The 20,317-nt window shown below is 44.3% G+C and overlaps 1 protein-coding gene, 1 long non-coding RNA gene and 1 other non-coding gene across 3 annotated transcripts; 2 read left to right on the top strand and 1 right to left on the bottom strand.

The window, feature by feature from the left end:
• The first annotated feature begins 6 nt into the window (after positions 1-6).
• Positions 7-2,259, top strand: LOC123062536 (uncharacterized). The gene is made up of 2 exons (XR_006429731.1): positions 7-686; positions 1,929-2,259. It is a non-coding gene; the product is annotated as an uncharacterized lncRNA (long non-coding RNA).
• Positions 2,260-4,372: 2,113 nt separating this feature from the next.
• On the bottom strand, positions 4,373-4,445 carry TRNAR-CCG (transfer RNA arginine (anticodon CCG)). The gene has a single exon. It is a non-coding gene; the product is annotated as a tRNA-Arg (tRNA).
• A 14,770-nt stretch (positions 4,446-19,215) lies between these two features.
• LOC123058767 (histone H2B.6) lies at positions 19,216-19,773 on the top strand. Its single transcript, NM_001426753.1, has one exon. The coding sequence runs from the start codon at positions 19,277-19,279 to the stop codon at positions 19,640-19,642; it is 366 nt and encodes a 121-aa protein (NP_001413682.1). The 5' UTR covers positions 19,216-19,276; the 3' UTR covers positions 19,643-19,773.
• Positions 19,774-20,317: the final 544 nt, after the last annotated feature.

The following is a 20,317-nucleotide window of genomic DNA, read 5'->3' as shown; positions in this document are numbered from 1 at the left end:
CCTTTTTGTTTGTCCTTTTAATAAGAAAGATGCTCAAATACGGTGTTATAATCATTGGGCTAAAGTGTTGTCATGTCTATGGTTAGAGTACTACATCATTGTCTACGTATGAGCGTTGACAGTCTCAATTTCGTATCAGTTTAGTTGGTTCATTTAATGAAGGTTGAAAAACATGAAGAGGCTTTGACTGTTTTGGTCTTATAGGATTCTGTTTTCTTGTTGTATGAATGAACACCATCTTCTGAAAATGCTCACACTTCATATGCTGATTGTTATAAATGCTTGAAAAATACCAGAGCACTTGATTTTTATACATGCTTTTGAATCCATCATCAGAAAGAGATGGTCATCTTATTAATTACACTCCTACGATGGCACTTTGAAATGCGGTACATGTTTCACAGTTCTCCTCTCAAGCATATATATTTCTTTGGGTTAATTATGAGCTCAACATTGAGTATTTTCCACTTGATTGGAGTGCTCCTCTTGACCAGATTTTCCGTTTCCTTTTTAGTTTCTGATCTGAAGGTGAATAGTTAGCAGACACATGCCAATGTTTGTGTATGCTTATAATAGTTGTTAATTTAAACTTTGGTCTCCATTTGCAGGTTGAGAGTATAGTATTAAGCATCATTTCGATGCTTTCTAGTCCAAATGATGAATCACCGGCAAATATTGAAGCAGCTGTAAGTTAACTTTAATAATTCCCAAGAAAATTTCATTTTCCTGGTGATTTGTCTAGATGACAAATCATCCCATCCCCTTGTTTTCATGAGTTCAATGATCTTTAAGGTGCAGCGGGTGCTGCTATCTATTGATATATTGTAAAAAAGAAGCAATTACAGTTGCTGTTACTCGCCAATGCTGAATATTCTGTGCTGACAGTTCTAAGGAAGTTAATTGTTGTGCATGTTAGGTCACATTACGTAATATCCATTGTAAAGAGACCAGACAGCAATGGCTTGAAGTAGCAGGCTGCTTGGTGATGGAGGGTACTGGTTGGGGATGAATGGATCTAGGATATAGCTGATCAAGAAAGAAAAGACGACAATGCGGTTTGGGGATGAACGGATCTAGGACATAGCCGGTCAAGAAAGACGACAATGCGGTTTTAACTAGAGATTTTGTTTATTATCTCTTAAGATAGAGCTGAGCCTAAGAGACGAACTAGAGCTATGATAAATTTCTACTAGTCAACTGGGTATGTTAAGTATCCAAAAAAATGGCACATGCAACTAAAATAAGAATCATGGATCTCACCAGTGCTATTCAGCAAGACATGCAGCCAGAAGACATATAGCTAACCTAACTATGCATCTAAGCGAACCCAGAATGTAACTGGACTTGTTCTTAATTCTTTTTGAGAAATCATTGTTAATATTATCATCAACACCATCCTGTTGAGGTTACCTAGAACCCTTAAGACCTGGTAGCTATTTCCAGGGAAAAGACGACCTGGGTGGAATATTCTTATAAGCCCCGCGGAAAATTGTGTGACCATTTGGGAGAGAGAAGCGGATGCTAGCGTGTAGCGTCTTATTTCCTAGCCGCAGCAGAGCAGGTTGTGAGGTGGAGGACACCAGAACTTCGCGTCGCGGGCAGTGGCGCGTCGTCAGAAGGACGGGGAGAACTTTTCCGGAGTGATGAGGCAAGGGTTTCCTAGCCAGGGAATTGGGGTGGGTCGGGCCTGCGTAAAGACCGGGGCTAAATTAACTCGTGCTCTTCCCACCCAGGCAAATGACGGGGATCCTGGGGTGATCCCTTGCTACCAAACTAGGCCTAAAGGTTCCATGAGATACTCTTGCAGCCAGCTCTTCACTGTCTTATGCTAACCTTGCAATATTTGTAATTTGAGCTGTCTTTTTGCTGAATGGAAAGTTATCGCTATAGTACCCTTTTGCACTTCCTAATGGATGTTTCTTGTGCAGAAGGACTGGAGAGAGAAGCAGGATGAGTTCAAGAAGAAGGTCAGGCGCGCTGTACGGAAATCCCAGGAAATGCTCTGAATAAAGTGGGAGTACTGGGGAAGTTAGCCATGCCATTTCAGGTGTGGAGGGTTTTGCTGTCGATCTCCAAATGTCCATCCGACACTAGCAATTTCACTTCTCCCCTGTATATTTTCCATTAGCCTGTCTCCTGTGGAGGTCTTGGTTTTGACTCTGAAAACGCAACGCATATTTCTAAGGGTCTGGTTGTTGTAATTGTGTGGCTTCGGCTATCAAATATTGAGAAACTTTGGAGAGCTGCTACTTACCATAATTCTTTAACGAACCTGATATAAACGGACACCTGCCTGGTCAGCTAATTGTTGAACTCCTCCAGAGTCGGACGTACGGAGTATATGTGTATGGGAATGGGAGTGGTGTGTTCTCGTCTGGAAATAAAATAGTTCCACTGCATTGGTGAACCCCAAAAAAAGAAATGGTCCAGTGACGGTACAATTACCTCATTCGAAGTTAATGGAGCAGTAGTACACGCCTGTATCGAAATTGCTACACACATGGTTATTATTATTTTGAACCTGAAACAGTTCTACAGTATTTTCAGTTTAAATAAAATATGTACAAAGTTAAAATTTACAAGCAGATAGAAATCTGCATCTGCCCAATGCTAGTAGCTTTTTCTAACATGAAAAGCTAAAGTTCAGAGTTCTACTAGTCAAATCGTGGAACCAATCCACTAGCAGATTGTATGAGCTCAAACTTCTAGGAAGAGGGCTTGGCACTTCATTTTTGAAAAATTTCACATTCCTCTGCATCCATGTTCCAGCATCCTAGGGCAGTGATGTCCATGGCAATTCCTTGGGTAATGTGTGGTTGAGGAGCAGAACTTCATCAAAGAAAAATTCCTCTGTTCTGCTTGGGGAGATTGAAAAGCAGCATTGTTGTGCAAAATCGCAGTCCCAAAGTAAATGATGGATGGTTTCCTCACAGTTATCATTGCACAAGACATGGTTATATGAGCTGACGAAGAACGATTTTTGTTTGAGCAGTCCTCTTGTGTTCACTCTGTCATATAAAGCCAGCCAAAAGAAAAAAATGTGTTTAATTCTTCCTGCACATTTCCAGAGCTGTTTGAAAAAACAGTGAGAGTTAGGCATGCCCATAAGGTGCATATACATTTTCTTGGAGTAGTCCTTGACTTAGACCAACTGTCAGATGCTGCAGAGAGATTAAGTTGGTTCATAGTGGCAGCCAGCATGTTGAACTGTGTCAAGGCCTGATTGGAGAGTGGTCTGTGGAATTGATTTGACAATTCTTGCTGAGTGGACATTTCTGCCAAAGTAATATTTGTCCTTGATGGCAAAGGAGTGGAGCTCAGGGTATTGCACAGCCAGAGATTGACCACTCCAGTGTCCAGTTGTCCTTCCAAAAGATCACTGTCTGCCCAGAGCCCACTTGACATGTTGCCACTTCCTTGTACAGTGGAATTAGCTTAAGATGAGCTCTCTACCAAAAGGATCCTTCAATTTTTCTCCCCATGGGCAACAAAGCTGCGCTTGATTTCCCATCAGTGTATATGGAAATCAGAACGGTATATGGTTGAATCATCGACTAATCACTTTCTTTCAATCAGAATGAAACTTGGCCAAAATACTTAGAGCAAGCCATGGTACATCTTTGTTCCAAACATTGTTTTCATAGAATCATCGACTAATCACTTTCTTTCAATCAGAATGAAACTTGGCCAAAATGCTTAGAGCAAGCCATGGTACATCTTTGTTCCAAACATTGTTTTCATAAGAAAAAAACAGCAAAATCTGGCTAAGACCAATGACTTTTATTTTTATTTTGTTGAGACTTGAGGAGCTTTATTGATCATTAATCAGAGTTACAATCAAACTGCAACGCATCAGCTATTTTTTTTGGGAACAAAGTTGATTCAGAGACAATCTACGTTACATACAACTTCTTTACGGAAATGCTAACTTAACTTCGTTAAAACCAATTCCAATCTATTTGCATAACAATACACAAAACCAACTGAACTACGACTTCATAAACAAACAACACCTTCACCACATGTTCTGGATAATGATGGCCATTGCCAACCAAGTCTTCCCTTGGATGGAATGGTCCCATCCCCGACAAGTAGGACAAATTACAGCAACATTCACCAGAGGGTTACATGACGGAAATGGATAAGCCATTCGGGGGTAAAACTGGTTAGACAGGGAGGCATGATCACTGTCAAAATTCTGCACTCTGTGACAATCCTCTTGGCAGGAAGCTGGGGTCTTGGGACCAATCATGTTCACAAGAACCTTGAATACCTTGTGGGCGCTGCCACTACGTCACTGTCTGCTGAAAAACACAAGAAACAAAAACAAGAGCCAGGACGAAATTTCCTCTACAAAAAACCCAAGGCAAATTGATCATAGTGGGATTCGAACCCACGACCTATAGATTCGGAATCTAACGCGATATCCACTTCGCTATATGACCATTCTTGGTTTCAATACACAATTTTTGATACATAGGGGCACCTACATCCATGTCCTAACTTCAAAGATGGCAGGGCACCAGACACAAAAGATAAGGTTAAGGCATACATAACTAGTAAGGCACACACATAACTAGTATCAGTAACATCAGACTGAAACAAAGGTATGGCAAATCAGAACTAGCATCAAATTATCAGCAGGGGAAGCACACTCTGATTCATACATCTATAGAACCGGTTAAATCCTGTGAAGGTTGTTATTGCAAACAGCTTTTGGAGTTTGGGGGTGAAACTCGAACCAAAACAGAGGGTTGTAAAGTGAACCCTAAGACATGTTCACGGGGGAAACGAAAGCACGGCAGATTTCCCAAATGTGTAACATATACAGTTATGAGTGATTTATTATTAACCCCTAAATGACGGCTTTACTAACACTATTACACTGTACACAGACTTCTCTATCTAGAAACTGCAGTCTAAGAGCACTTCCAATGCTCCACCATCAGGAATATCTTGATGATGCCACATAGGATTGAATCTGATGTGGAAGGTAAAGAAGAGAGACAGGGTACCTGTGTCTTACAAAATATACGACTAAAATGGAAAACCAATGCATATGTAGGTCACTTTAGTGCTGAACGGATCCACCACGCCTCTGCCTCCAAAATGAAGTCCCTGTTTGTCATATTTCTTCCTCTAACCTTGCCCATGTTCCCTTACAAATTCAGTGATTGTTCTCTGCCTAGTTTCTTCCTGTTGCACTAACCGACAGGGAGACACCGCCACTGCCCTCAGACAGCTACCTACTCTGGCATCGGAGGTCACTCCTCCACCGAATCTGCACGGCCTGCGGCAACACCGGCCACGGGTTCCTTCGCCATTGGCTGTCTCCAGGGAAGGCAACATCATCATCACTTGCTGCGTGCTCAGTTTAAGGTGTTACTTTTGTTCAGGTCCGGTTGGGAGAGTCAGAGACATGGAGCAGCTTTCGGGCAAACACTAAGCAAGCTTATGTGATACTACCCTTGAGTGATATAATGCAGTGTATAACAATAGTAGAGGTAATCTCGGCACTCTGTAGTACCTGTCTTTTGCTTTACAGGTTACATGTTCCTCACCGTAATGACAGTACAAATGTGGGATTTGAATGCAGTGCCTGTTTGCTTCTGTTTATTCAGCAGTAAGCTTTTTTCTCTATGCAAATGAGTGTTCAATGAACCGCCGGTGAGATGTTGTGCCTGCCAATCGTTTGTTTCTATTGTTTATTGCACAGAACTGTGTATTAGCAAACTTGGCAGTAGTTCAACCTATCTCTTGTATTTTCCATGCTCCACAAGTTGGCCACAAGAATAAAATGTTACTACTGATTATATGCAACAAAACAGAAGCTTCTAAATACAGCACGCACAAAGATATAACCCATTGAGAAAGATGCATCAATACCTCTATTAAAAGCAACAGTATACAGTTTAAGATGCAGTGCATTGTGAGTGCCCTAATGGTACATTTTAGGAACAAGTGAAAAGAAAATGTGAGGCACACGCAAGACAAGACCATCTTGATTGTGTTCAGGTCAGGTGTATGCACATCATAATAAACAGAAACATCTAGTTCTGATTTCACTCCATACTAACAGCAACCATAGCAGATAAGGCAATTCAATCACAATCCTGACTCTAGGGTGACTGCTGTGCTGAGGGGGAACCAGCGAACTGTGTCTAAGGTCAGCCGGGAGGCACCAATCAGGTAAGACTAGGTTCCTGACTCTGATGCCTCGTTCAGAGATGTCCCATGATTCACAGGTTTCAGTCCTAATCGAGAGGGAACGAGGCAGGAAAGCAACCGCGGACACCAAACAAGACAAAGCATTCCATGTCACAAACTCTAAGACCAGCTCGGTTACAAAATTGTACAGAGTACTGTATTTGCTAAGCCTGAGAGGTGAGCTAAGCAGACGAAAAATTCCAGCAGATCTGGCCTAGGGGCTCCCTGCTCCCCAAATGGTTGATCGATTGAAAAGGATCAAGTCGTCGTCAGACTACGAAAGATCAGATCTCGGTTACGTAGAGCGAACCTTGGCGGGCGGGGATCATCTGCCAATGGGTGGGGTCTTGGCCGTGTGCATGGAGGGATGGACCATGGGGGGGTGGGGGGGGGGGGGGGGGGGGGGGGGAGGAGATGGAACAACGCGTACCGGCGATCCATCGGGGTAAGCCGGCGACGACGTGGACGATCACACGGGCTGCTGGAGCACTCGGGGTCGACCTCGCTGGAAGCGCGCCGGCGGTGATCCACCGCCGACCTCGCGCGTGCCGGCGCCGCGATCCGAGCGAGGGGGGAAGCAACGGCGGCGGAGAAAAGGTCCTCCCCGCGAAACGCCGCGCTCCCTGCGGGGAAGTCTTAAGACGTGTCTAATAGAACTCTAAAAAGCGCTTATAACTCCTTAAAAGATTTTCTTTGATTTCTTTTCAGGGCGCTAGGCGTCCACTCATCCCTATCAGCACACACATGCGTCTTCGATTTAGGTGTTGTGCATGCACTCATCCCTATCAACGCACATATGCATCTTCAAAAGACTAAATCGACATGTTATCTTAAGATTTTATAGAGTGCCTGCTTGGATTGTGATTATCCTTACCACATTATTTTGTCATACTTGCCTTATTTGAGTTGCTTAAATTTTTAGCCACACTTTGGCTTGTCTAAAGAAATCTTACCACACCTTTTGTATCCATGAGATGTGAGGCTTATAGCATCTACAACCGGACGTTTCAAACCCGCCTCATATGCTCGGACGGGCTGCCCGATCACTAACGGTCATGTTTTTTCGACTTAGACGGACGCCTCAAACGCGCCTCAAACGTCCGGGCTGACCGGCACCCCTCATATTCAGCCCAAATATGGGGCGAATATGGGGCGCACGGACGCGCCCGGGCCCGCCCGTCGGACCCGACCCATGCTGGCCCACCCAACCCCACTTATTTTTGTCCCCATCCTTTCACCGAAGCAAACCCTAGCCACTTCACTCCACTCCCCTCCCTCACCCGAGCTCACCTCCGGCGGTTTCCGGTCTTCTCCGCTATGGCAGGCCGCGAATCGGACTCCGACCAGTCCGGATCCGTCGATTGGTGTGTCAGTCGTGTGGGTTGGAGGAGGCAATGGCAGTCCACATTGTACTCCACCGCTCCCGGGAGGACATCGCTCGGCCGACGGACGAATCCGTCCGCTGCGACGCCATAGCGTCGGCTCACCGCGCACTTGGGTCCTCTGGTGCCGGATCCTCGCGGTCCCGGCCGGAACACCTGTCCTTCTAAAGGAAATATGCCCTAGAGGCAATAATAAAGTTGTTATTTATATTTCCTTATATCATGATAAATGTTTATTATTCATGCTAGAATTGTATTAAGCAGAAACTTAGTACATGTGTGAATACATAGACAAAACACAATGTCCCTAATAAGCCTCTACTAGACTAGCTCGTTAATCAAAGATGGTTAAGTTTCCTAACCATAAACATCTGTTGTCATTTGATAAACGGGATCACATCATTAGAGAACGATGTGACGGACAAGACCCATCCGTTAGCTTAGCACTATGATCGTTTAGTTTATTGCTATTGCTTTCTTCATGACTTATACATGTTCCTATAACTATGAGATTATGCAACTCCCGAATACCGAAGGAACACTTAGTGTGCTATCAAACGTCACAACGTAACTGGGTGATTATAAAGATGCTCTACAGGTGTCTCCGATGATGTTTGTTGAGTTGGCATAGATCGAGATTAGGATTTGTCACTCCGTGTATCAGAGAGGTATCCCTGGGCCTTCTCGGTAATGCACATCACTATGAGCCTTGCAAGCAATGTGACTAATGAGTTAGTCACGGGATGATGCATTACAGAACAAGTAAAGAGACTTGCTAGTGATGAGATTGAACTAGGTATGATGATACCGACGATCGAATCTCGGGCAAGTAACATACCGATGACAAAGGAAACAACGTATGTTGTTATGAGGTTCGACCGATAAAGATCTTCGTAGAATATGTAGGAGACAATATGAGCATCCAGGTTCCGCTATTGGTTATTGACTGGAGATGTGTCTCGGTCATGTCTACATAGTTCTCGAACCCGTAGGGTCCGCACGCTTAACGTTCGATGACGATTTGTATTATGAGTTATGTGATTTGATGATCGAAGTTTGTTCGGAGTCCCGGATGAGATCACAGACATGACGAGGAGTCTTGAAATGGTCGAGAGGTAAAGATTCATATGTTGGAAGGCTATATTCGGACATCGGGAAGGTTCCGAGTGATTCGGGTATTTTTCGGAGAACCGTAGAGTTACGGGAATTCACCGAGAGAAGTATTGTGCCTTATTGGGCTTTAGTGGAAAGGAGAGAAGGGCCACAAGGGGAGGCAGCCCGCCCCCCATGGGCTGGTCCGAATTGGACTAGGAGGGGGCGGCGCCCCCCTCTTTCCTTCTCCCTCTCCCTCTCCTTCCTTCTTTCTTACTTGGACTAGGAAAGGGGAAACCTACTCCTACTAGGACTAGGAATCCCCCCTTTGGGCGCGCCCCTTGAGGCCGGCCCTCCTCCTCCTCCCCTCCATTATATACGGGGGAGGGGGCACCCCATAGACACACAAGTTGATTTCTTAGCCGTGTGCGGTGCCCCCCTCCACAGATTTCCACCTCGGTCATATTGTTGTAGTGCTTAGGCGAAGCCCTACATTGGTAACTTCATCATCACCGTCAACACGCCGTCGTGCTGGCGAAACTCTCCCTCGGCCTCAGCTGGATCTAGAGTTCGAGGGACGTCACCGAGCTGAACGTGTGCAGACCGCGGAGGTGTCGTGCGTTCGGTACTTGATCGGTTGGATCGCGAAGACGTTCGACTACATCAACCACGTTACTCAACGCTTCCGCTTTCGGTCTACGAGGGTATGCAGACACACTCTCCCTTCTCATTGCTATGCATCTCCTAGATAGATCTTGCGTGATCGTAGGAATTTTTTTGAAATGCTGTGTTCCCCAACAGTGGCATCAGAGCCAGATCTATGCGTATATGTTATATGCACGAGTAGAACACAAAGGAGTTGTGGGTGTGGGTATATACATATTGCTTGCCGTCACTAGTTGTTTCTTGATTCGGCGGTATTGTTGGATGAAGCGGTCCGAACCGACATTACATGACCGCGTTCATGAGACTGGTTCTACCGACATGCTTTACACACAGGTGACTGCCGGATGTCTGTTTCTCCAATTTTAGTTGAATTGGATTCAATGAACTGGGTTCTTTCTGAAGATCAAAAAGCAATCACTATACCACATTGTGGTTTTGATGCGTAGGTAAGAACGGTTCTTGCTAAAGCCCGTAGCAGCCACGTAAAACTTGCAACAACAAAATAGAGGACGTCTAACTTGTTTCTGCAGAGCATGTTGTGATGTGATATGGTCAAGACGTGAGATATAAATTGTTGTATGATATGATCATGTTTTGTTGAAGTTATCGGCAACTAGCAGGAGCCTTATGGTTGACTCTTTATTGCATAAGATGCAAGCGCCATACAATTGCTTTACTTCATCGCTATGCGATAGCAATAGTTGCAAAAGCAATAGTTGGCGAGACGACCATGTGACGACACGTTGATAGAGATCAAGATGATGGAGATCATGGTGTCATGTCGGTGACGATGGAGATCATGAAGGTACTTTGGAGATGGAGATCAAAGGCACAAGATGATAATGGCCATATCATGTCACATATTTTTGATTGCATGTGATGTTTATCTTTTATGCATCTTATTTTGCTTAGTACGACAGTAGCATTATGAGATGACCCCTTACTAAAATTTCAAGGTATAAGTGTTCTCCCTGAGTATGAACCGTTGCGACAGTTCTTCATGCTGAGACACCACGTGATGATCGGGTGTGATAAGCTCTAAGTTCACATACAACGGGTGCAAGCCAGTTTTGCACGTGCAGAATACTCGGGTTAAACTTGACGATCCTAGCATATGCAGATATGGCCTCGGAACACTGAGACGAAAAGGTCGAACGTGAATCATATAGTAGATATGATCAACATAGTGATGTTCACCATTGAAAACTACTCCATCTCACATGATGATCGGACATGCTTTAGTTGATATGGATCACGTGATCACTTAGATGATTAGAGGGATGTCTATCTAAGTGGGAGTTCTTAAGTAATATGCTTAATTGAACTTAAATTTATCATGAACTTAGTCCTGATAGTATTTGCATATCTATGTTGTAGATCAATTGCTCGCGTATAGCTTCCCTGTTTAATTTATGATATGTTCCTAGAGAAAACTATGTTGAAAGATGTTAGTAGCTATGATGCGTACTAGCTCCATGATCTGAGGATTATCCTCATCGCTGCACAGAAGAATTATGTCCTTTATGCACTGCTAGGTGAGGGACCTATTGAAGGAGCATATGTAGACATTATGAACGTTTGGCAAGCTCGGTATGATGACTACTTGATAGTTTAGTGCGCCATGCTTTACGGCTTAGAACCGGGACTTCAAAAATGTTTTGAACGCCATGGAGCATATAAGATGTTCCAAGAGCTGAAATTGGTATTTCAGACTCATGCCCGAGTCGAGAGGTATGAGACCTCTGACAAGTACTTTGCCTATAAAATGGAGGAGAATAGCTCAACCAGTGAGCATGTGCTCAGAATGTCTGAGTACTACAATCGCTTAAATAAAGTGGGAGTTAATCTTCCAGATAAGATAATGATTGATAGAATTCTCTAGTCACTATCACCAAGTTACTAGAACTTCGTGATGAACTATGACATGCAAGGGATGACAAAAACGATTCCTGAGCTCTTCGTGATGCAACGAATGTAGAAATCAAGAAAAGCATCAAATGTTGATGGTTGACAAGACCACTAGTTTCAAGTAAAAGGGCAAGGGAAAGAAAGGGAACTTCAAGAAGAATGGCAAGCAAGTTGCCACTCCCATGAAGAAGCCCAAAGCTAGACCCCAAGCGTGAAACTGAGTGCTTCTACTGCAAAGGGGTCACTAGGAAGCGGAACTGCCCCAAATACTTGGCGGATAAGAAGGATGGCAAAGTGAACAAAAGTATATACGATATACATGTTATTGATGTGTACTTTACTAGTGTTCATAGTAACCCCTGGGTATTTGATACTGGTTCAGTTGCTATGATTAGTAACTCGAAACAGGAGTTGCAAAATGAACAGAGACTAGTTAAGGACAAGGTGGCGATGTGTGTTGGAAATAATTCCAAGGTTGATAAGATCACCATCGCACACTCCTTTTTACCTTCGGAATTAGTGTTGAACCTAAAATAAACGTTATTTGGTGTTTGCGTTGAGCATGAATATGATTGAATCATGTTTATTGCAATACGGTTATTCATTTAAGTCAAAGAATAATTGTTGTTCTGTTTACATGAATAAAACCTTTTATGGTCATACACTTAATATAAATGGTTTATTGAATCTTGATCGTAGTGATACACATATTTATAAAATTGATGCCAAAAGATGCAAAGTTGATAATGATAGTGCAACATACTTGTGGCACTGCCGTTTAGGTCATATTGGTGTAAAGCGCATGAAGAAACTCCATGCGGACGGACTTTTGGAATCACTTGATTATGAATCATTTGATGCTTGCGAACCATGCCTCATGGGCAAGATGACTAAGACTCCGTTCTCCGGAACAATGGAGCGAGCCACTGACCTATTAGAAATAATACATACCGATGTATGCGGTCCGATGAGTGTTGAGGCTCGCGGCGGGTATCGTTATTTTTCGACCTTCACAGATGATTTGAGCAGATATGAGTAATCTACTTAATGAAACACAAATCTGAAACGTTTGAAAAGTTCAAAGAATTTCAGAGTGAAGTGGAGAATCAACGTAACAAGAAAATAAAGTTTCTACAATCTGATTGCGGAGACGAAATATTTGAATTACGAGTTTGGCCGTCAGTTGAAACAATGTTGAATAGTTTCGCAACTCATGTCACCTGGAACACCACAGCATAATGGTGTGTCCGAACGTCATAACCGTACTTTATTAGATATGGTGCAATCTATGATGTCTCTTACCGATTTACCACTATCATTTTGGGGTTATACATTAGAGACAGCTGCATTCACGTTAAATAGGGCACCATCTAAAAATCCATTGAGATGACATCCTATGAACTGTGGTTTAGCAAGAAACTTAAGCTGTCGTTTCTTAAAGTTTGGGGTTGCGATGCTTATGTGAAAAAGTTTCAACCTGATAATCTCAAACCCAAATCGGAGAAGTGCGTCTTCATAGGATACCCAAAAGTAACTGTTGGGTACACCTTCTATCACAGATCCGAAGGAAAGATCTTTGTTGCTAAAAGTGGATTATTTCTAGAGAAGGAGTTTCTCTCGAAAGAAGTGAGTGGGAGGAAAGTAGAACTTGATGAGGTAATTGTACCTTCTCTCGAATTGGAAAGTAGCTCATCACCGAAATCAGTTCCAGTGATGCCTACACCAATTAGTGAGGAAGTTAATGATGATGATCATGAAACTTCAGATCAATTTACTACCGAACCTCGTAGGTCAATCAGAGTACGTTCTGCACTAGAGTGGTACGGTAATCCTGTTCTGGAAGTCATGTTACTGGACCGTGATGAACCTACGAACTATGAGAAAGCGATGATGAGCCCAGATTCCGCGAAATGGCTTAAGGCCATGAAATCTGAGATGGGATCCATGTATAAGAACAAAGTATGGACTTTGATTGACTTGCCCGATGGTCAGTGGGCCATTCAGAATAAATGGATCTTCAAGAGGAAGATGGACGCGGATAGTAGTGTTAATATCTAGAAAGCTCAAATTGTCGCAAAAGGTTTTCGACAAGTTCAAGGTGTTGACTACGATGAAATTTTCTCACTCATATCAATGCTTAAAAGTCTATCTGAATCATGTTAGCAGTTGCCGCATTTTATGAAATCTGGCAAATGGATATCAAAACTACATTCCTTAATGGATTTATTAAAAAAGAGTTGTATATGATGCAACCAGAAGGTTTTGTCAATCCTAAAGGTGTTAACAAAATGTGCAAGCTCCAGCGATCCATCTATGGACTGGTGCAAGCATCTCGGAGTTGGAATATACGCTTTGATGAGTTGAACAAAGCATATAGTTTTATACAGACTTTCAGTAAAGCCTGTATTTACAAGAAAGTGAGTGTGAGCACTATAGCCTTTCTGATAAGTATATGTGAATGACATATTGTTGATCGGAAATGATGTAGAATTGCATAAAGGAGAATTTGAAAGGAGTTCTTCAATGAAAGAATTACCTGTAAAGCTACTTAGGCATGAAGATCTATAAAGATAGATCAAGACGCTTGATAAGACTTTCGATGAGTACATACCTTGATAAGATTTTGAAGGAGTTCAAAATGGATGAGTCAAAGAAGAAGTTCTTGCCTGAGTTGTAAGGTGTGAAATTGAGTAAAGACTCAAAACCCGGCCACGGCAGAAAATATAAAGAGAATGAAAAGTCATTCCCCTATGCCTCAGTCATAGGTTCTACAAAGTATACTATGCTGTGTACCAGACCTATTGTATACCTTAGCATGATTTTGGCAAGGGAGTACAATAGCGATCTAGGAGTAGATCACTGGACAGCGGTCAAAATTATCCTTAGAGGACTAAGGAAATATTTCTCGGTTATGGAGGTGATAAAAGAGTTCATCGTAAAGAGTTACGTCGACGCAAGCTTTTTACACGGATCTAGATGACTCTAAGTCTCGATCTAGATACATATTGAAAGTGGGAGCAATTAGCTAGAGTAGCTCTATGCAGAGCATTGTAGACATAGAAAATTTGCAAAATACATACGGCTCTGAATATAGCAGACCCTTGACTAAACTTCTCTCACAAGCAAAACATGATCACTCTTTGGGTGTTAATCACATAGCGATGTGAACTAGATTATTGACTCTAGTAAACCCTTTGGATATTAGTCACATAGAGATGTGAACTAATCACATAAAGATGTGAACTATTGGTGTTAAATCACATGACGATGTGAACTAGATTATTGACTCTAGTGCAAGTGGGAGACTAAAGGAAATATGCCCAGAGGCAATAATAAAGTTGTAATTTATATTTCCTTATATCATGATACATGTTTATTATTCATGCTAGAATTGTATTAACCAGAAACTTAGTACATGTGTGAATACATAGACAAAACACAGTGTCCCTAATAAGCATCTACTAGACTAGGTCGTTAATCAAAGATGGTTAAGTTTCCTAACCATAGACACGTGTTGTCATTTGATAAACGGGATCACATCATTAGAGAATGATGTGATGGACAAGACCCATCCGTTAGCTTAGCACTATGATCGTTTAGTTTATTGCTATTGCTTTCTTCATGACTTATACATGTTCCTATAACTATGAGATTATGCAACTCCCGAATACTAGAGGAACACTTAGTGTGCTATCAAACGTCACAACATAACTGGGTGATTATAAAGATGCTCTACAGGTGTCTCCGATGGTGTTTGTTGAGTTGGCATAGATCGAGATTAGGATTTGTCACTCCGTGTATTGGAGAGGTATCTCTAGGCCCTCTCGGTAATGCACATCACTATGAGCCTTGCAAGCAATGTGACTAATGAGTTAGTCACGGGATGATGCATTACGGAACGAGTAAAGAGACTTGCCGGTGACGAGATTGAACTAGGTATGATGATACCGACAATCGAATCTTGGGCAAGTAACATACCGATGACAAAGGAACAACGTATGCTGTTATGCGGTTTGACCGATAAAGATCTTCGTAGAATATGTAGGAGCCAATATGAGCATCCAGGTTCCGCTATTGGTTATTGACTGGAGATGTGTCTCGGTCATGTCTACATAGTTCTCGAACCCGTAGGGTCTGCACGCTTAACGTTCGATGACGATTTGTATTATGAGTTATGTGATTTGATGACCGAAGTTTGTTCGGAGTCCCGGATGAGATCACGGACATGACGAGGAGTCTCGAAATGGTTGAGAGGTAAATATTCATATATTGGAAGGCTATATTCGGACATCGAAAAGGTTCTGAGTGATTCGGGTATTTTTCGGAGAACCGGGGAGTTACGGGAATTCACCGGGGGAAGTATTGGGCCTTATTGGGCTTTAGTGGAAAGGAGAGAAGGGCCACAAGGGGAGGCAGCGCGCCCCCCATGGGCTGGTCCGAATTGGACTAGGAGAGGGCGCCCCCCCTCTTTCCTTCTCCCTCTCCCTCTCATTCCTTCTTCTCCCACTTGGACTAGGAAAGGGGAAACCTACTCCTACTAGGAGTAGGAATCCCCCCTTGGGCACGCCCCTTGAGGCCGGCCCTCCTCCTCCTCCCCTCCTTTATATACGGGGGAGGGGGGCACCCCATAGACACACAAGTTGATTTCTTAGCCGTGTGCGGTGCCCCCATCCACAGATTTCCACTTCGGTCATATTGTCGTAGTGCTTAGGCGAAGCCCTACGTTGGTAACTTCATCATCACCGTCAACACGCAGTTGTGCTGGCGAAACTCTCCCTCGGCCTCAGCTGGATCTAGAGTTTGAGGGACGTCACCGAGCTGAACGTGTGCAGATCGAGGAGGTGCCGTGCATTCACTACTTGATCGGTTGGATCGTGAAGACGTTCGACTACATCAACCGCGTTACTCAACGCTTCCGCTTTCGGTCTACGAGGGTACGTAGACACACTCTCCCCTCTCGTTGCTATGCATCTCCTAGATAGATCTTGCGTGATCGTAGGAATTTTTTTGAAATACCGCGTTCCCCAACAACTTCCCCATCATCGGTCGGGCAAAGTATGAGTCCCACTGGGAACGAGTAGCCCGCCGTGGGAAGGAGAGCATAAGGGCCGCCGAGGCCTGTATCGCGGCGGAAATGGCGGCAACGGAGGCGGCTGATGCAGCGGCGTGGGCAGCCGCAGAGGAGGAAGCCATCCACGCCCGCATTGTAAAGAAATGGCAGTGGAGAAACACGCGCGCCCTCGCCGAGAGCAGAATCGGGCGGTCCGTGTCATGGCCGGACTGCCGCCGAATAAGGATAGCGACGCCGTGGATAGCTCCAGCAACGAACATATCCGGCTCAATCCGTACTGTGTCTTCGACCGGTATTTCCGCGAGAAGGACGACAAGGACGCGAGGAAGGGTAAGGGCAGCCGTGGATGAAGTCCACCATAGCCAAACATGCCAAATTTGGGTAGTCCGATGGCATGTTTAGTGTAATGTGATGGAGTAGCCGGACGATGGGCGTGCGTCGACTTAATTGCATGAGTTTGTATGGATTTGAGATATGGTAATTGAGGTGTCCGTATGTGGATTACATTTTTTGAGGAGTGCCCGGTCAATGCCCGTGGACGCGCCCGGGCGCGTCTGTGGGCGTTTGAGGGGCCGGATTTGCCAAGTCCGGCTATAGATCCTCCTACTGCTAACAAAGAAAAGCCTGCCTTAGTTGTGACAAGAACCAAACACACACATAACTTGGTCAAACTAGCCTAAATTGAGGTGTGGCAAAGTGTGACAAGTTGTGGCTTAGAATCAAACAACCCTAAAGTCACCGTAGGCGCCTTATAGTTTACGGGAATGTCTCTTCTCACTGAAAGTGTATTGCCGAATATCCTAAAATAAATTTAGAATAAATGCGAGCACTACGAGACAGTTGTTGAATAGTGTGGACAACGGTCGTGTCGTACCCATCGCGTCAACAGGCCGTGTCTCCAGCCGTTGGCAACACGGCTCATGTTGCGCTCGGAGGTTTGTGACATGAGGCGCGTTGCGCTTGAACAACGTTTTGCGCTCGGGGTTTGTAACATGAGTGAAGCATTTGTGTTCGGGGGTTTGTAACATGAGACGTGTTGTGCTTTGTACTGAAGCGTTTTTTTATCAATGCAACCTGATATGTATTGTGACTGCATTAAGTTCCTGCATTTGTCCCCCATCTAGACGCAAGATGGGTCGTGTTGTGCTCGGTGGGTTGCAACATGAACTATGTTAGTTCCTAAGCATTTTTCACCATTGTGACACAAGTCATGTTGCGCTCAGACTGTCTGACACGAGTCGTGCAGCAAAGCCCATCGTCAGCGCCTCTCTCTCTCTCTCTCCCTCCCTCCCTCCCCCCCCCCTCTCTCTCTCTAGTCGACCTGTCCACAACAGACCCCATGTTATGCTTGGCCAGTCTGCAACATGAGTCGTACTGCAAGACGTATGTGACATCGGGCATGTGCTAACGGCCGCCCGATAAAACTTGGATCAGATGACTGTGGTGACGATCGATGTGTGTGAAGTAATTAGTTGACTGAGGGACATCGTTTCGCTTCCTTTTAAGGGGTTAAGCACCTCTCAAAACCTTTAACTCCTATAAAAAAGGGGAGTGCTCGTTCGCTGGCTGATCTTTTAAAAGGACCGGGTGGGTCGCCAACCATTCAACCTGAGCTCATGATGGCAAGAAGACCCTTGTTGCAGAAATATATCTTGAAACAAAAGCCTTGTTGCAAAAAAAATGTTGCAAAAAAATACTGTAGCTCACGATTGTGTCCATCGAGATTGCAACAAGAGTTATGTTGCAATTGCAACATGACCCCTGTTGCAGGGTGACAAGGCTGCAAGGGAGGTAGGGCGCATGGCAATGACGACCGGAGCCGGCCGTGACGGCTTCCATGGTGGTCGCGACGCCGCAGGGTGAGATGATCCGACGACGACACGTCCTGGGTGGTTGTGCCTTGCCAGATTCAGCGATGGTGCATCGTCAGTGGTCGTGTCTGGCCAGATCTGGTGACGTCCCATTGTCGGTTGCGGCACCTAGCGTTTGTGGTTGCCTGCAAATGCGAGGAGAAGAGAGGTGGAGGAGGAAGGGAAGGGGCACAGCAGCGGACGCACGGCTCGCTGGTGACGACGCTCCTGGCGACTGGCCAGATGGAATAATGCAATGTGGGGTACGTTGCTTTCGATCCGATCGGGGGCATGTAAGACGCTAGGTTGACTTTGTTTACCTGTATGCAACAAACCCTCTCTTGCGCTCCGTAGAATTGCAACAAGGGCCATGTTGCAGAAAGTTAGCCTATGGTGATATTCCCACCGCTCCATATCCTAAAACCCTCAAAACCCAACAAAAGTCGGCACCCCGCCGCCCTCGTGCAGTTCTCACAAGAAAACTCTAACCTACATACATAAACTGAATCATGTGACTAAAATTTATTTGTTGTTCAAAAGTTCACGTCAACTTTGGTTATTATCAAAACCGAGGCAAAATTAAATGGTTATTGTAGGAACCGAGTCGTGTCTATGTATAAAACCATAAAAACCAAAAACCGAATAAACCGAATAGAATCAAACGGAAAAATACTGAATACACACCCTTTACCCAATCCCAATTCCACTTAAAAATCCCCAGCAAATCCAAATCACCACACAGCCCCCCCCTTCGCACTCCAATCCATCACAAAGCACCCAAAATAGACCTTCCCGCTCGAATTCCACATCCCAAATTTTCGGTTACCGCGTAAACTCACCACAAAACCACAAGGTTACACCTACCCACACAGATCCACCCCATCCGCGCACCCAAATCCGATGGTCCATCAAATCCAACACCCCACACCCTGCCACCTCAACGATCCGAACCCCAGCCCTCTCCACCAATCACGCCCTTCGCGCACGCCTATATATTCCTAGCCGCCCGTCCCCTCAAACCCACACCTCAAACCCTAAACGCAAATCTCCCACCTTTGCGCCGCCAATCCAGTCTCTCGCCTCTCCTCCTAGAAACCACCATGGCACCCAAGGCCGAGAAGAAGCCCAAGGTGGAGAAGCGCGTGCCCGGGAAGGAGGGCGAGACTAGCAAGAAGAAGGCCAAGAAGAGCAACGAGACGTACAAGATCTACATCTTCAAGGTGCTCAAGCAGATTGACCCGAACATGGGTATCTCCTCCAAATCAATGTCCATCATCAACTCCATCATCAACGACATCTTCGAGAAGCTCGCCGGAGAGTCGGCAAAGCTCGCACGCTACAACAAGAAGCCCACCATCACCTCTCGGGAGATCCAGACTGCCGTGCGCCTTGTCTTTCCAGGCGAGCTTGCCAAGCACGCCGTCTCCGAGGGAACCAAGGCCGTTACCAGATTCACCGTGTATTAGATCGCCACCAAGACTTTCTTAGTCTGGTTTGGTTTCTTCATTTGTCAACAAAAATATGGAGTTATGTTTCCCTATGCAAAAATGTAGAATGAGTTGGATTTGCTAATCAATGAATTATCGAGTGTTTGTTTGAAATTTGCCTTTCTTTAATTTGATCTCATCCCTTTAATTTTTACCTCTTATATATTATTTGGTAATATAACCCTGTAATTCTGTCTTGGATGATTTCCTTGAATTAAACCTCGGTGATTAATCCATTAACAGAGGGCCCCCCTTGTAGATGTCATGAGATATATCGGCTACATATTGTTGTATATGCGAAAAGTTTTTATTTGACCCGATATGTTAACATATTACTATTTATTTTCAGGGGAAAGATTTATGTGTGAGTTTTTAATACCATTAACTCATTCTAATAATTTTAAACATCAAACCATATTATAGTCTCTATCTTTACCTGATAATAAAGTACCAATCCCTTCTGCCCGTTCACCGACATGACATTTTTGCAAAAGTTTCCTTGTACTTTTTGGTAACTGAAGCCCACAATCCCTTTTTAAATGGATTATGAGAAAACTTCCATTTTCACAAAAAAAGACCCTGTGCTTTGGTTTATTCGACCCACAGTCATTTCTAGAGTGGCTAATTGGTAAACACATGGGTCTCCTTCCCTTT

This window comes from Triticum aestivum, chromosome 3A (genome assembly GCF_018294505.1).
Source record: "Triticum aestivum cultivar Chinese Spring chromosome 3A, IWGSC CS RefSeq v2.1, whole genome shotgun sequence".
NCBI lineage: Eukaryota > Viridiplantae > Streptophyta > Magnoliopsida > Poales > Poaceae > Triticum > Triticum aestivum.
The sequence above is the reverse complement of the archived record's forward strand: the minus strand, read 5'-3'. Positions and strand labels throughout refer to the sequence as shown.